We start from the raw sequence: 17,856 nt of genomic DNA, 5'->3' as shown, positions 1-17,856 counted from the left end.
ACCTGGAAGAAGTGTGGCTAGGCTATCAAATTTCAAATCCCGCTGCCAATAACAATAGGCCAGACCTCCTAACTCCTTCAAATGTCATCACCAAGTGGGGACCAAGTGTTCAAATAATGAGCCTCTGGGAGACATTTCTCATTCAAACCACTACAGGGAGTCATTATCTTCAGTTGTGTATCCACTGATGACCCCAAGAGACTCCAATGATGTGCTCCTATCAAATGGTCACATAGACGGTCCTGGTTAAACTAAATGGGTCACAAGACAAAACTGAAAGTCATGAATCTGGGTAGGGATGGTGCGGGAGGGCTAATGGGAATAGGAGAGAGAGAAGAGGAGAGAGTATATGGAGAACAGGCAGGATGTATTATATATTTGTATAAAACTGTCAAATAACATCAGAGCTTGGTGTGATAGTGTGCACCTCGGAGAGGCAGGAGGATGCCTGGGGTTCACTGGCCAGAAATTCTATCTTAAAAAACAAGATGGAGGGTGTTCTGAGGAACATCTGGGGATGATCTTTGTCCCCCACATGTGCATATGTACACCCCACCCCGACACACCCATGCATGCACAAACAGATAAATCTATAGGAAATAGTATAGGGAACACATGCTGAACTGCAGCAGCATCGAACACATAGATTGTGGTATTTTATAATGGAATTTTACTGTTTGAATAGCTGCAAATGCCGGCAGCCGTATTTCTGCAGTAATTACCATATCTTTGGGAACTTTCTGCACCATCAGTGAGAAAACAGAATTCGAAATTACCAAACAAAATCATGTTGAAAACCCAGCCTCTTCGGAGCCAATTTACTCTTCCCGGGCCTGCCTGCTGATAAGAGGTGGCACATATGTCTGCCATAACATCAATGCGCTTGGCCTCGTCAAATTCCGTGGTATTTGCAAGAAATAAAAACCTCTCAATTCCACACCTCTAAACCCATTTTATCACATCTCAGAATCCACTTTATTGAAAATACATTACGACCTTGACAAGCGTACCCAGAATACTAAACACATTACGGAGTCTCCGAGACGTTCCCCATGATCCCTGGGTTTCTCAACTGAAGTCCCACAGAGGGACTCCTGGCCTTGGTCATAGCACAGTCACGGTGAGTTCATTTGGTGGGGAGGCACTCAGCAAGGACTCTGCAAACATTCAGAGCCATTTTGTCAGTGAGAAGGGGTCTTAGGAACCCACTTGTCCTCGAGTTTCTGTGACATCTTCACTATGACCCCTTCACAGGTCACTTGGTCCTTTTCTGAGTGTGTAAAGGTCAAATCAACTTTGGTGTCACCAACAGTGCTGCCACCGTGAAAGTGCTCAAACTCCTGACCTTTCTATTGGTACATTCTCCATACAGGCTCATATCATGTGTTGTGCCCACCCAGATAAAATGTCAGAAAGCTGTCTCCCCCACACCCTTTGCTTGTTGCCTTCCTGCTTCCATGTGGACTACAGGTCTTCCAGGTAACATTCCCAAACTCCCTCATGCTGCCTGTGCCCTGTGCCCCGTGCCAAGCCCTACCTCACCACTCTGTGCCCTGCAAGTCCATAGGTGCCATGCATTGTACGGCAACTACCAACTCTCCCATTTGCATGGCCACAGAGCTGAAACTCTTGACAGGGACTCATCCGTCTTGTTCGCTATTGTGTCCTGACGTCTGGCAAACTGCCTACGCCTAACGGTGCTTTATAAATATTTAAAGAATGAACACATGAGTAATTTGACAGTAAGCAAACTGTAAAATATGTTTATAACTGCTTTGTAATACCGTCCTCAGTTCAGACTAAAACAGTATGAGAATAACATCTCAAGTATTTTTAATATGAGATAATTGCAAAGTCAATCAGAATAGACCCTCTCTTGATTTAAGACAAGTTTTTTCTACTGGTTTAATAGAGTTGTTGGCTAAATAGAAAATCACATAAGTACTTATTAATTATATGAATTAGCAAATGGTTGTAATAAATATATGAGCTATGTAGAACCTAGTTATGATCGGAAGTGTCAACATGCATGTAGTAAGCATGTGATAAGCGTGGAAACTTCACATAGAGGCGGTTTTTGTTGTAGTTAAATTCCAGTTACTTGTGGGGTCCCATGGTCAACATCCTGATGCAGCAGCAGCTTTTGGGGATATGAATGGGGAAGAGGAGAATGATGTGTCTTGGAAAGATTTTTTATTGTCTACTATTTTAAAAAATATTTATTTCATTTTTATTTTATGTGTATGAGTGTTTGCCTGCCTGCATATATGTGCACTGTGTGTTTGCAGTGCCTGCAGAGTCCAGGAGGGGGTGCTAGATCCTCTGAAGCTGAAGTTGTGGATGATCAAGTGGGTGCTGGGAACAAAATCTGGGTCCTCTGCAAGAGCAGCAAGTCCTTTTAACCACTGAGCCATCTCTCCAGCCCTATTCTCCCCCTCTTAACAGTATATAACTGAGAAGTGTTGAGCTACCACAAATAGGAGCAGTGTCCTTACTAAAGTCTAATGGTGGAGCTCCCAGATGAAGAAAGCCAGGTTTTCTGATGACTTCTTGGCAACCTATTTTAATGTACAAAGAACTCAATGTGCTCAACATGTTCCTAGAGCATTTGTTTTAATAGCCCTGGAGTTTCATATTTCAGCTCCGAGGTTACTTCCATAAGTAAAATTTCTCCAAATTTCTCAAAATCTGTAATGTCCTATTACATTTGGGAAGAGGCCTTGATGAATCTGGCAAACTCCTTCCAATCTTTAGAACTCAAACTGAGGACAGGTGTTATATCTGGTTTTCCTGAGTATTCCCAGGGTCTGGTAAACAGGTCCTTTTTTTAAAAAAAATATTTATTTACTTATTTGTTATGTATACAATATTCTGTCTGTGTGTATGTCTGCAGGCCAGAAGAGGGCACCAGACCTCATTACAGATGGCTGTGAGCCACCATGTGGTTGCCGGGAATTGAACTCAGGACCTTTGGAAGAGCAGGCAATGCTCTTAACCCCTGAGCCATCTCTCCAGCCCCATGGTAAACAGGTTCTTAAAGGCAACTAAGTGCCAGGCAAATGCTCACTCTTCCCTTTCCTTTGTGTGTGCACATAAGTGTGTGTGTGCATGCGTGTGTGCATGTGTGCGTGTGTGTGTGCGTGCATGTGTGTGTGTGTGCATGTGTGTTTGAGATTGGGTTTCATTATGGAGCAATGACTAGCCTGGAACTCACTTATGTAGACCAGGTCGGCCTCCATAACTTGAGATTCTCCTGCCTCGGTCTTCTAAGCACCGGGACTACTGGCCAGAAGCCACTCCTCCTTAAGGGACGCTGTAGAGTCTAGCAACTTCCTGCTTCTACCGGATGACTGTCAGAGTGGGTAGTCTAGCGTGGCTGGTCCTTCCAATAAAGTGACACCCAGTAGCTATACAGTCAGGGTGGGAAATGACCATCCCCAGTGAGGAAGCTAAGTCTGAGATTAACCTGGGTGTTTCTGGAGACTTCAATTTGATTTACCCAACCAGTGTGATGGTGTCTTCTGACCCAGCAATTATACTCAGTGGTATAAGAGAATCTGAGATGGCTCGTTTTGTCAATTTGATTTAACCTAGAATCAGCTGGGAAGGGATTCTCGATGAGGGACTAATCAGGTTGGCTCAGAAGCAAGCCTTTGGGGGAGCCACCCTCATTATCTTAATTAACGTGGGAAGACCCAGCCTCAAAATTTTCTGGGTTTGGATCCCGGACTGGATAAGTGTGGAGAGAAGGTGAGCACATGCCTGCATTCTCTCTCTGCTCTTGTCTGGGATGTGACCAGCCACCTCAAATTCCTGCCTTGACTTCCCTACACTGATGGACTGGTATGAGCCAAAGAAACCTTTATCTCTTCGTGTTAAAGCATTTCATTACAGTAGCAGAAAGGAAGCCATGACAAGACCTGAATCTTATGTTTACAAAGCATGGGCAGTGGCACCATTCACAGCAGCAAGAAAATGTAAGCAACACAAACCAGATGATTAATGGCCAGGCAACATGTGGTATCTACATATGATACTTTATCATACAAATAAATGAGGTATTGACCTGGGTTCCGATGTGGATGAATGCCCAAATAGTGCTGTATGATGGAAATCACAGACTCTCATGTTTTATGATTCCTCCCTAAGCTGGGGATGCAGTGCAGCTGGCTGAGTAGATGCCTGTATGATTCTGTTGATATAAAATATCATTTATATGAAATATCATGGAGGTAGACAATACATTTTGGTTGCCAAGAATTTGGAAGAGTAGGTGTTGTGTGATGTTATTCCTGGGGAGACCTGAAGAAACATCTGCTTACCTCAGACAAGTACCTAACAACAGACCAAACTAAGAATGCCACTAAAGTCTATCTCGGTGAACCATGAGTTTTATTGGATTACTTTAGAGGCAGACATGACTCAAAGGCAGCTGCATGACCAAGGCCCACTGCAGCATGAGTGACAACTCACAAAACTTGGACCTGGAGCGCACTGCACAGTCTGCCAGTAAGTAGCTTGTGTAGTCAAGGTGTCCTTTCCAGCCATCCCTGCTGGTCTGTGTCTGTTTCAGGCTACTCAGCATGTGACGGGTGAATCTGGTCAGTTTCAGGGACTTCCTGAGCTTAGTGAACTTTCTTGAGGATGGAAGGTTTTACTGCTCCCTAAAACATTCTGGGTGATAAGAAGCTTCCCTACAAGGTGAAGATTTACCTAGGAGGAAGCTGCTATGTAATAGAAGGGTGTTGGGGTTTGAACACCTGGTCCATGGTGGGGCCTGAAGGTTGGAACCTTCAGGAGGTGGAGCCTTGCTGAAGGAAGTAGGCCACTGGGGATAAGGTGGGGGTTGCACCTTGAGGCTTTCTAGCTGGACTCCATTTCCTGTTTGCACTGACACAATGTGAACAGCCGTCCCACCACCCCCAAACTGAACCCCTTGAACTGTAAGCCAGAATAAGCCCTCCCTTTCCTTAAATGGCTTCTCTTCCAAACAGTGTGGAAAGTGAAGGGCACGGGCAAGCAGAGCATCTGCCGCGGGCCCTGCATGGGGTTCGGGTGTGAGGAAAATGTTCTAGAAGTAGGTGATACCCATTTAGCCTTGTTAAGTTGTAGCCCTTAAACGGCAAAATCTGTGTTTTTTTATTCAGATGTAAAACACGTATCTCAATGCTTTAAACTTCATGGGATGCAGCCGTACTGGCTCATTAGCATATGTCCCAGTTAACTTGTTATTCTTACTGTAACGGCAAAAATGCTGTACTTGTTAGTGAGGAGATCTGCTTACTGCTCTTCTTAGTGCAGAAAAGCTTGAAGATACCTGCAAGAGGGCCAGTGAGCTGGTTCAGTGGGGAGAGGGGCTTGCAGCCAAGCCTGACAATGCAAGTTCAATTCCTGGAATCCACATAGTGGGAGGAGATAACTCAGTCTTTTAAGTTGTCCTCTGACCTTTGCAAGCGCTATGCATACCCCCCCCCATGCAAATAAATAAAAATGTAAAAAAATCTTCAAGAAGCATTTCATTAACAATGAAGAAAACTCTGAAGCAGAGTTTCCATGAGCCGTCTTCCCTTCCCTTTAAAAGCCTCTTTTCCTGTGTCTGTGAGTGAGCACACACCACAATGGGCATGGAGTGGTTGAAGGACAGTTCCAAGTTTCCCTTCCCCCCCTTTGAGGCACCCCACTGCTGGTACCCCTGCATTCCATAGTGAGATGGGAGGTAGAGAGGGGAGAATCACCCAGAATCCTTCAGGCCAGCTAACCTGGGCACAGCAGACCCTGCCTTAAACAAGGTGGCAGAGCACTGGCCTGGCATGGGTGAGCCTCCGGGTTCAATGACAAAGTAAACTGTACTGACCCAGCATGCATCTGGGTGGGAAGCACTGGTCTGTAATAGTCAAACGAGGTCACTCTTGTCTACAAAGTAAAGGTGGCAATTTTTTTTTTTTGCTTGAAAAGAAAAAGATACAGTGAGTTGAAAATATTGAATTTATTTATGAACTACAAGAGAAGGGAATGCACCTGAATTCTCTGAAAAAAAAAAAAATGAACATAAAAACATGTGCTCCACATCCTGCCTCCCTCCTCTTCACCCTGACCCTGTGGCAGCAGAGAGACTTCCGGTTCCTGATCTGTGGACCTCAGCTTGGAAGAGTATGCGCAGGCAGAGGTCTGTGAGCAGCCCTGGGGGTGGGGCACCCAGGGTTTCTCCGGGCTCCCTTGCTTACTCAAAAGCCCTCCAACAGCTATTTGCACTTTAAAGGCTCCCACAACTCTCACTAAGGCTCACCCCTCTGGGGATAAGGTACTGAAATGCAAAAAAATGGGAGAAATACTCCCCAGTTTCAAAGCAACTACTATCTAAACCTGAAATGATCAAAAGTGACTTCTTTCTCTTGAAAAAGAAAAAAAAAAGCACAGCACCCAAATGACTTTGTCGGTTTGAAAGATGCGCTCATAAACTTGAAAATGAAAAATTAAGTCATTGCCTTTCTGTCTCCACAGCACTGGGGACCTCTGAAGTGTTGAACCTCCAGGTGGGTGGGCAGCAGAACCACTGTGTTCCAGAAAAATGGCTATGCAGCTAGACAGGATCTGAGCTCCCCATGGAAGACTGGGGGTCCTGCAGAGTCTTGCTGGCTGCTTGGCTGCTGCCACTCAGGTTGCCTAGGTGACTGTTGATGACACCAAGTTCCTGGATCACCAGGCTCAGGTCCTCATGGAGTCTGAGCACAGCACCCCTCACCTCGCCTAGAAGCCCATGGAGAGAGCTCGCCTCGGGGAAGGGGGATTCCCGGGGCAAGCCTTCCCTTGTCTGAAAACTAGCCTGGGATAGGCTAACCGAGGGGAAGCAGGTTCTAGCTGGAGAGGAAAATGCTACCTGATTACTGCTAGGAGTGTGAGCTGGCTTCTCCGTAGCTGAGCCGGAGTTATCTTGGCCATTGGGGTATTCTTTGTCCTCTGGAGATGCTGTACCCCTGGGAGCAAAGGGGTGGCGAACCCTGGCTGCCTCATCTTTGTATGTGAAGGGGGCAGACGATGACTGTGGACGGGGCTGAATCAAGAAGGAAGGGCTGGTGAAAACCAGGGGAAAGCGATGGGCTGACTTCTCTGGATGGGCCGAGTCAGGAGACGACACAGACAAAGTAGAAAAAGAAGATGTGACCTCAGAGGCAGTGGAAACTAAAATAGAAGGAAGAGAGAGAGAGATTTATATAACATACAAGCAAGAGTAATGGCTACAATAATTGTGTCATGTAAACACCTATCTGGAAGGTCTCAATATAAACCAGTCTCAATTTTAAAAGTTTAAAAATTCACAAACCTAAAAAAACCCAAAGCCGGAAACAGACAAATTTACAGATGTATTATATACCAATAATGCCGTGGAAATGAACCTAAAATAGAATGATCAATATTCACCATGACATCTAAACCCTACCCAGCATATTTTTACGCTACTGTAGGCCTCATCCCTGAGAGGAAGGTATTAAATCTTCTGCCTGCTGGGGTTTTATGGCATTTCAAGTAGGAAGGCCGAGAAAGTCCTAACTTAGTCTTTCACCTTTTCCCCCATACGGATATTATTATAACAGAATAAACTCCAGTGACTCCAGGATAATGAATCTTTTCCTCTCTGTGGTCAAACATAATTAAGACTAAGCCCAGCCCAGCTCAGATCCAGAGCACTGTAGCACGCGGACCCACTTTTCTTACCAAGGATCTGTAAGCGGCATAAAAACGTACTTGAAATCCATTTCATAAAATTAAAGACTTGAGAACAATTTCATTTCCTTTCATGTAAAAGCATACTAAATGTCTTCTATCTATTCCATTCTAGTTTCCCAAACTGTTATGAGTGTGTTCCTTAAGAGAACAGATGCCTTTCCTGGGTGGAAACGGAAGAGGAGGGCACTGGGGGTTGGAGGGGGGAATGGGGGAGAGGGGCTGGGAGGGGAAGATGGGAGGGGGGGTGGAGGCGCAGCTAGGATGTAAAATAAATAGATGAGTAAAAATAAAATAAGACAAAAGATAGCAGATGCTGGGGCTGGAGAGATGGCTCAGAGGTTAAGAGCTCTTGCTGCTCTTGCAGAGGACCTGGGTTCGGTTCCCAGCACCTACATGGCAGCTCACAGTCATTAGTAACTTTGGTTCCAAGGTATCTGACACCCTCTTCTGACCTCTGTGTACACCAGACATACATGGGGTGCACATACACATACATATATTGAGGCAACACACCTACACAAATAAAATAAATAAATCTTAAAAAAATAAAATGAAACAGCTGGTGTTTTGCAAAAACGGCTCTTGGGTCACTGCACACTGCCCCTCCCATTAGGACTGACTGCATCATCGCATTTAAAATGATGAGGGACCTACAGTACTTTCCTTTACAGGGTCACATGAAGCCCAGGATGGCCACAAACTCACTATGGAGCAGAGGATGACCTTGAACTCGTGATCCTCTTGCCTCTGTTTCCCAAGTGCTAGGGTCACAAGTGTGTTACGACACTAGGTTCATGTGCTGGACCAAACCAAGAGCTTCATGAGTGCTCAGCCAGCCCTCTGCCCACTGAGCTAGACCTCCAGCCCTAAAGCATCTTATCCGACTGTTCCCCAAACTTCTTTGGACACAGGGCTTTTTTTTTTTTTTTTCTCTTGGAATACCTACGTGGATTTATTTTTGGATATACGGCATAAACTGGTGAAATCTATCCTCGGGTGTGTGTGATGCACTCTGAACTTGTTACTTTAAAGATTTACTCGGCCAGGCACACAGCAGGGAAGCTGAAGCCTGCCACTCAGCACTCGGGGACTTTGCTTTGTTGGTAGATTCTACTACATATTCATGTCCCTTCTGAACTAAACTGGAACTCATAAAAATGGTCAGGGCAGGTGGCCACTCGCTATTTTTTGCTCTAAGCTCTTCAGGGCCTATCTACAGTTCTCAGGGAAGGGTCCAGTCACAAAACTTGTTTTTGGATGCCAAGAGTATTCTCAGCTGATGTGGCATCAGGGATGGAAGGAAAGGGGGACTCAGCTGCGCGTGGCCAAGGCCAGCCGAGCTCCCTGGGAGAATCTGGGTCAGGCTAATCCAGTCACTCTTTCCTGGTGCTGGGAGGGTGGTGCCATGCTAGTGGGCACGTGGATGATGAAAGCCACGTGTTCACATGCTCCATGTTGCATCCCAACTGTCGTCTGCTATATCCTTCACCTCTGGATCTCTCTTCTTCAGCCTCCATGTCCCCCTTTCTTGTTTTGCTGTCATTTGTGAATAGTGCAATCACCAGCAGGCCAAGGACAAGGAGGCCCAAGAGGCGCTGGAATACGCATGTCTGAAAATGCTCTTTCTACCCTCAGGCTTAGAGAGTTTTCATGAAGAATTCTAAGCAGAAAGTCTTTTCCTTTGGACTTTGAAAAACGTCTGAGAGCATGTGTACAAATACACACACACACACACACACACACACACACACACACGAGCATCATGCTGCAGGCGGAAGTCAGAGGACAATGTGGGGCATTGGTTCTCACCTTTCCATCTTGCTTGAGGCAGATTCTCTTGTTCACAGCTACGCACACCAGGCTAGCTGGCCTGAGAGATTCTGGGATTCTCCTGTGTCTGTCCCCTATCTCTACCTAGGAGCACAAAGACTGCAGTGCTCACTGCCATGTATGACCTATGTGAGCTCTATGGATCCACACACAGGTCTCCAGGAGAGCACGACATTCTCTGGACCACTGACTCTTGAAGGCCATCTTCCACCACCTTCCTATTTCCAGTATTTTAAGTGCTAAGTCACAGCCATTCTACTTTTTAAAAAAAGATTTATTTACTTTCATTTTGGGTGTGCAGGTGGTTTACCTGTATGCAGGTCTATGTAACAGGTGCATACCTGTTATCTGTGGAGCCCAGAAGAGAGCACTGATCCCTTGGAACTGGAGTTATGGATGGTTGTGAGCCACCATGTGGGTGCTGGGAATTAAACCCAGGCCCCTGGGAAGAGCAGCCATTGCTCTTAACTGATAAGTCCCTCTCCAGACCTACTGTTCTAACTCTTACTCATGGCACAGAGCCTGCTGCACCTCTGAGGTATTAGCAGTTTTCCTCTTCATCCCCAGTACTCTGGAATCCTCGATGCTGTTCGCTGAAGCGGGGCAATCTTCATTGACTGAGGTTTGAATCAGGGAACTCGTTTCCTTCGGATTCAAATGTTTTCTCTAGGCTTCGACCAGGGAGTGTATGGCTCACGGTGTCTCTGCTCTCTCTCTCTGAACTCCTGGTTTGCACGTAAGAGTGTCTGAACTATCTTCCGACTCCTCGCTTTCTAATGTGTGCAGTGTGTGTGCACACACTCGTGTGTAGGTGTACATGCACGTGTGCCACCACAGTCATGTGGAGGTCAGAGGACACTCTTGGTCGTGGGTCCTCTCCTTCCACTGTGACACAGGGCCTCTTGCTGACCACTGTGTTCAGCCTAGCTGTTCTGTGAGCTTGCCAGGGTGTCCTGCATCTCCCTCTCAATAGGACACACCAGGACCACAGATGAGGGCTACCACATCCCCGTTCTGGGGCCCGAACTCTGGTCCTCAGGCTTGAGCAGCACTTTACTGAGCCTCTCTCCAGCCCTAATTTTCAAGTATGATTAGTGTGTGTGAGCGCAGCACAGCACACGTGTGGAGGTCAGAGGGCACTTGGCAGAATCGGTTCTCTCCTACTTTCACATGGGTTCAGGGAATTGGCCTCTGGTTGTCAGGTTTGCTCGGTAAGCGTCTACCCGCTGAGCCACCTTACCAGCCCCCTTCCTACTTTCTCCTCACCTTCTCTCTCTCTGACATTGTCTCTTTGCCCTACTTCTTGGAGGTTTCATCAGTCTTAGCTTGCAATCCTTCTGGTGAATTTCTTGTTTCTGCTGGCTGATTTTAATTTTGAAGAGGTTTTTTTTGTTATTCTCAGAAATTCTCCAAACAGCCTGTTCTTGTTTTATAGACACGTCATATTTTCTTGTCTTTTGGAGAGTTTTTAAAGTGTTTTCTTCTCCCTTCACGGTGTAATGTCCTCCACTGTGCTCCCACACTGTTCCTTACGAGAGGCCCTTCCAGAAGGCTCCGGCTCCGTGTCTGCTTGAGGCTCAGAACAGAGGGTGAGAGCTGGCAGAAGCTTCAAACATGAGCACGAGGCGCCAACTCTGGGGCCCAGTGAAGAGTCGCCCCTGTGGGTTGTTTGAAGCGGCAGACGTCAGTGAAGCAGTTCCTCCTTCTGAGGCTGGTTAGCATCTCAGCACCGTCTCCTGTTTGCTGCCGGGAGAGGAAAGGGTTGGCTACCAGCCTTCCTGCAGCCATCAGCGGAAGGGTGCCCGTAGGCTCTGTTCACTCACTCCTGACAGCTGCTCTGGTTACAGTCCACACAAGCTGACCACTTTTTGGAGCTCTCATTTCAGAGACCCACCAAGTGCTCCCTCCTGATTTTCAGGACCTCCCCCCACCCCCGGGAGTTATAGGGGTGGGTTATTCAAGGTAAATGGATCGCTTCAAGGTGAAGTCCAAGGATAGAACTCATTTTTAATTTCTTTTTTTTAAAAAAAACTTTATTTAATTTTATGTATGAGTGTTCTGCATGTACACCTGTGTGCTGGACGAGGGCATCAGATCCCGTTGTAGATGGTCGTGAGCCACCATGTGGGTGCTGGGAATTGAACTCAGGACCTCTGGAAGAGCAGCCATTGCTCTTAACCACTGAGCCATCTCTCCAGCCCTTATTTTATTCTTTTATATGATGATGGTAGTGGTGTTTTTTGTTTGTTTGTGTTTTTCTTAGAAAGAATCTCTAAGTATCCCTGGCTGTCCTGGAAATCATTATGTACATCAGACTGGCCTCAAACTCAGATACCTACCTGCTGCTGTGCCCTGGGTGCTGGGACTATAAAACCCATTTTTAAAATAGCTGCTTCCTGGTTCTCTTTAGCACGTGCCTTGGTTTACATGTGGTCTGCCCCCACACGGTCATGCTTCCCAATGTGGCCATGACGGGTGGTGGATGCTTTAAGGGCTTGGATCTGGTAGGAGGTCACAAGGTCATCGGGGATACTGCCCTTGGACAGGATTGTTGAATTTCTTACAGAACTCAGGTTAGTTCCTGTGAAAGTGACTTATTATAAAAACGTAAGCCTGACCCTCAAATCCTTCTCTGGCTTCTTATCAGGTGACCTTTCTCTCACATGATGCTGTCACTCACCAGAGCTGAGCAGATGCTCTTAGACATTCAAAACTTTAAGCAAAGTAAACCTCCTTTTATTGACAAAGTATCTAGCCTTCAGTGTTGTGTTACAATAACAGAACACTGACTAATACATCCCTCAATGTGGAATAGGTTTGATAACCTCATTTTAAACATGATGCAAAGGAATTCAGTGGCTAGAAATCTCTCCCAGATCAGAAAGTTACAAAGAGACAGGATGGGACTCAAATTCAAGAACCTCCGACGTCCCAGACTGTGAGCTCAGCAGGCACACTGCAGTCCACACCGCTCCGCTGAGCTGGAACGATTGCAGAAGTTCACTCTATTACAGAATTACGTTAACTTGTGGGTATAAAGTTCAGAAAAAAATCATCAGGATGGTGAGGTGATGTGGCAGCCATAGGAGCAGCTGACAGAGTTACTGATCTTTACCCAGAGGATAATAAAGAAAGAAAGAAACTATATTTCATTATTTGAAGATTCCACTTCTCTTACTATGCATGAGTTAGAACTGTGGTTGGTATGTGGAAGTTATAGGAGAACCCAGTAAATAGCCCAGTAAATAAAAAAGGCTAGCATGGTTTGGAGTGGAAAGGTCCCCCAGGCTCACGTTCTGAATGCTTACACCCTAGGTTGCAGTGCTATTTTAGAAGGTAGGGCATCTTTTGGAGGTAGGGCCTCACTAGGATAGGATCCTGGGGGAGGGGAGGTGTTATCCCTGCCAGCTTCCTGTTTTACTATTTGTTGGTCGGCACAGATTGAGCCTCCTCCACAGGTCTACACTCTGCCAAGCTGCCCTGCCATGCTTCCCCCCCTCCACGGCTGAATCCTCGGAAACTGTGAGCCAGAATAAAGGTCTTCTCCCATGAGATGGTTCTGGCAGATTTCGTGGTTGTGGCAATACAACAGTACCAATTGTTAACTTACTAATATGTGGTGTTCCACACGAGCTGTGCATTCCCGAGGAAATGGCAGGCTTTCTGCCATTCAGGGAGCTTGCTACTGATTCCCTGTCAGAGGCCATGCATCCGATGGTAGAAAAATATGTTCTTGATGAAATTTGGAGATTCTGGAGCCCACAGTGTATTTACTGGAGAACCAAGGAACTGTTTCAGAAACAGTATTTGGCAGGAGGAGTGGAAGGGCCAGAGGTGGCAGACGACTCCAAGGAAACAGTGTCTCTGGACACACGGACAGCTTTGCAAATATGAACCCACAGTGGCTGTGACAGCATGGACAAGACCTGTGCCAGCCCAAGTCAGACCAGATCCCAGTGTGGGGAGGGGAGCTGGCATGAAGTCCCACCCCCAAGGGTAATCTTAACTGCTGGGAGAGGGAGGGTCAGTTTTCTCTAAGAGTGGAGACCGATAAGTCAACCATGCCCCAGTGGAGGGTCACACAACACATTCAAGAATATTTGGGCAGCATAAACTGCCCTTGATGGGGGCGGGGGTAGGGAAGTACACAAAATTAGGTGGGAAGGAAAAGGGGATTTAAGGTGAATATGGGCAAAAAGGGACTAGGAGACTTGGAGCCTGCAGCATTTAGAAAGAAGGTGCTCAGAGGAAACCCCCAAGGAGCTGAGAGGAAAATGAACTCAGGAATCAACTATTAGTGTGGAGCCATCCCCACACTAGGACATGGGTAGGCGCACACATACAGGAGGCCACTAAAGCCCCTCCCCCATACTTAGCTTTGTGTTCTTGGCAGCAATGTTGGGGACTTGCTAGAGTGTGGGTCTTGGGCCTTCCCGGGACCTGGTGAACCAGAGGCAAGGCTGGGTCCAGAAAAGCTGAGCTTCCAGGTTATAGGTGTTTCTAAAGTAGGAACCAGAAAATCTTCCCCTGGCCACCCTCCTTTGGCTCTGTGCCACCACTGCTGAGTGACAGCGTGGTGTGGGCTCCAGCTCTGATCTGCAGGCTCAGCGCTGCAGAAAGCCACTTGGTGCTAATTGCTGCGCGCCAATTTCCTTTTGTTTCCAAACACTGTGCAGCTGCGCTGCACCCTTCAATCTGCTCTGGGGGCATCCTGCACTGCCCTTCTCTTCCCCTGTGCTGGCTCCCCGCAGAAGTGATGTGGGCATCCTGTTGGCACCAATCCCCTTGGTGCGGGGACTGCAGCAGTAAGCTAGAGGAAGTGGCTGTGTTTTAAATGCTCGTCGTGTGATACAGGCCAGTTGTCAGCTGCTCAAGGACAGCACTGACAAACTCATTCCAAACGCTGATGCGTTATCTTTAACATTTCTACTGCAAATGCAGAAGGCCTGCTAATTAAGATACAATAGCTTTCTATTTAAATCGCATTTAGAACTATGTGGCAAAGATGAAAAAGGTACATTTCCAGGGATATTGCCATCTTCCTCTGGTGTCCATGTGTTTTATCTGGATCAACAGACCCCCGGACGGCTAAACACAGATTTCTCACTTTCTCTCCCTAATTCATCTCTTTCAATGCTCCCAGATGACATACAGTGACTTCCAAATGAGCAACACACTCAAACTAAAGTACTGTCACCCCTCCAATGTATCGTTTTATCTAAATGGTTGTAAAGGGCTTATTTAGAATGTTAAAAGTAGAAACAGCTAAAATGTCCACTGATGGCTGTGTCTGCACCATGGAATACCATTTGGTCACGAAGAGGGACAGACTGACGTATGTCACAACTCTGAGAATACGCTGGGAGGACGAAGCTGACAAGGTCTCATCCGGCATGAAATGTCCAGGAAAGGCAGAACTCAAGCAGAGAGGCTTAGTGGCAGCCAGCAGCGATGGAGAGGTTGGGTCTAGGGCTTGCTGAAGCAACGAAAGTACTGAGGAACTCCGGGAGGACGTAAAATGCACTGAAGTGCATGCTCGTGCATGTGGCTCATGCATCAGTGGACGCGCACACGCTCCTTCTCAGCCGCTCTGTCTTATATCTGAGACCGGATCTCTCACTGAGCCTGCAGGGCACCAGCCAGCCTAGACTGGCTGGTCAGGGAGCCCAGACATTCCCATCTCTGCTGCTCCAGGTCTGGGGTTACAAATGAATGTGGCTACACCTAGCTGTTTACATAGGCATGAGGGACTTGAACTCAGGTCCTTATGCCTGTGTAGCAAGCTCTTACCCACAGAATCATCTCCCTAGATCCACATTTCCCAGGTTTTTAAAGGGAAAATTTCAAATTTTTTTGTTGGCTCTGAGGGTTTTTCCAGTGGTTTTCAACCATTTAACATGGTTCCTCTTGTGGCAAACCCCCCCAACCATAAAATTATTTTGTTGCTCATTCATAACTGTAATTTTGCTTCAGCTATAAATTGTAATGTAAATACCTGATATGCAGGATATCTGATATTCTACCCTTGGAAGGGTAGAGACCCAGAGGTTGGGAACCACTGGCTTCTACAGTTCACCGTCTGCTGTGCTGGTCTTGGAGGGTGGAGACCCAGAAGTTGGGAACCACTGGCTTTTACAGTTCACGTCTTCTGTGCTTGTCTGGTTATTTCGCCAGCAGAGATGAACCAGCAAAGAACTGCACAGAACAGTTGTGGACCAAGGACAGAAACAGGCGGGGGCCAGAGCATGCACCGCTGGCTGCTGTTTCCCAGCAGGCTGTTCAGCTCTACAAAGACTACACAGCAGGCAGCTGGGACCTAAGAGCAGGAGTGAACACTGCCTGTGGGGTCCTGGCACCTACAGTTCTCCGTCTGTCCCGTGTGATGAGGAAACATGGGGTCCTGGCACCTACAGTTCTCCGTCTGTCCCGTGTGATGAGATAATGACGGGAAACAACAGTCTGAGCTACAGATGGTAACAAAATCAAGTGGAGGAGAGGCAATGGGCTGCCACAGGGTCATTCTTCAGTATCAAAGGTCACAAGGAGCTGGCATTCAGGAGGGCGTTGAAGCACGGAGGTGGCCCCTCCACCCCATCTGAGGTCACGGAGACACACAGTGCAAGTGCTTCTGAACTCGCTCAGCTCATTACTCCAGGGAGTTCATGATGTCGGACGAGGACTCTTTGTGTAAACACCTCTTGAAAGCGGAAGCTGAGAGCGTCTGCATTCTCCATCATCCCCAGTGTCGGGCTATGGAGATCAGATGCCCACTTCAGTCTTGCACCTGCAACAAGTGGGTGCTCAGGACGGCCCAGCTCTCAAGCCCTGGTTCCCAAAGTGCTTTACTTCTCACTCACACGCAGCCGTCCCGTCACTCCTAGGCATCCACAGGACCTGCTGAGACTGCGAGACCAGCGGCCCTTCTCTGCTCCCTCCACTATCAGCTGTCTCCTTTCTCATCAGATTCCCGCCACCTTGCCATTCCCATGCCACGCCACTGTGACTTCTGTCTCATCTGCTGAACTGCACTCCTCTGCTGTAAGGACCGGATGTTAAGTACTGTGGTCACCAGCGCTGTGTGGCCTGGGTTATTGTTGTTCTCCTTGGCTGCCACTGGGGTACAAGTTTCTGAAATCTGCCTGTAAGGCAGCCAGGCAGGCTGTGTGCCAGGTCCGCTCTTCCTGCCACAGGCAGTGGCCAGAGGCTGTCTCCTGCTGGCCTCATCTTGACCCCATAAGAGTTCTATCTCCTTCCTTCTCAGTTCTTCATGTCTGGTCCCTGCAGACCCTCCAGGCTACTCAGGAGTCTTTAGTCACTTTTCTGGTGCTGAGACAGCTCAAGAGGAGAAGGGTTCGTCTTGGCCCACAGTGCAGTGGCACACGGTGGTGGGGCAGGAGTGTGAGGCAGCTGCTCAGGCTGCATTCCTAGTCAGGAAGTAGAACGAGAGGCATGCTTTCCCCTTTGTAGTCATTCAGGAGCCACACCCACAAAATGGTGCTACTCACAATTAGGGTGGGTCTTTGCACTTCACTTAACCCAATCTGCAGACTCTCTCACAGATATGCCCAGAGCTTTGTCTCCTGGTGATCCTAGATCCTGTCCAGTTGTGAGTCACTAATCACCACCACAGGTGCCGTCCCCCATCAAGAAGCAACCGAGGCTGTGACTTGGGATGAGAGGTGCAGAGGCTTGCTGCTACAAGACAGCAAACAGCCCTGTGAAACAGCCTTTCTCCTCCAAAAAGGTTCTTCCCTTTATTTCTGTGTTCCAGACTCAGGTCCACTTTCCCAGGGTCATGCCCCACGAGGACCTTTGGTTACCTCCCTGCACTTCTGTGACCTCTAGCTGCCCTGGATCTCTGAGTGGGTGTGGGGAACTGAGCCGAGGTCCTCTGTAATGGCAGTACAGACTCTGAACTGCTGAGCCATCTCTCCAGCCCTGAAGTTCAAACTTCTTAATCTGCTCCTCAGGCTCCACATCTTCCATCTGGCTCCATGCTCCAGCATCCTCCTTCTATGTTTCTCATGGACCTGCTCCATTTCTGCCACTTCTAAGCTGGCTTTAGTTCACTAACAAAACACTAACAACTACGACGTGCACGGTACTGTGCCTGGTGCGTGTAGACAATCATAAACAGGGCAGGCAGGGTCGCTACCAATAGTCGAGGAGGAATGCGCTCAGCTATTAAGTCTACGTGTAGCTATTGTTTAGCGAAAACAACAGATGGCCTCGCCGGAAGGCAGAGGAAAGATGAGTGAGAACTTCTTCACCCCAAGGTCACTCTTGGAAGGGTGGAGGGGG

General features: G+C 47.5%; 1 protein-coding gene across 1 annotated transcript in view; it reads right to left on the bottom strand.

Moving 5' to 3' along the window:
- Positions 1-6,580: 6,580 nt before the first annotated feature.
- The window catches only part of Enthd1 (ENTH domain containing 1), a 105,113-nt gene continuing 93,837 nt past the window's right edge, over positions 6,581-17,856 (bottom strand). The window contains exon 6 of the mRNA XM_005354174.1: positions 6,581-7,179. Within this exon, the coding sequence (XP_005354231.1) occupies positions 6,581-7,179 (599 nt within the window). The remainder of the gene's footprint in view (positions 7,180-17,856) is intronic.

Source organism: Microtus ochrogaster, chromosome 15 (genome assembly GCF_000317375.1).
Source record: "Microtus ochrogaster isolate Prairie Vole_2 chromosome 15, MicOch1.0, whole genome shotgun sequence".
Taxonomy (NCBI): domain Eukaryota; kingdom Metazoa; phylum Chordata; class Mammalia; order Rodentia; family Cricetidae; genus Microtus; species Microtus ochrogaster.
This window is presented reverse-complemented; position numbering and strand designations above follow the sequence as displayed.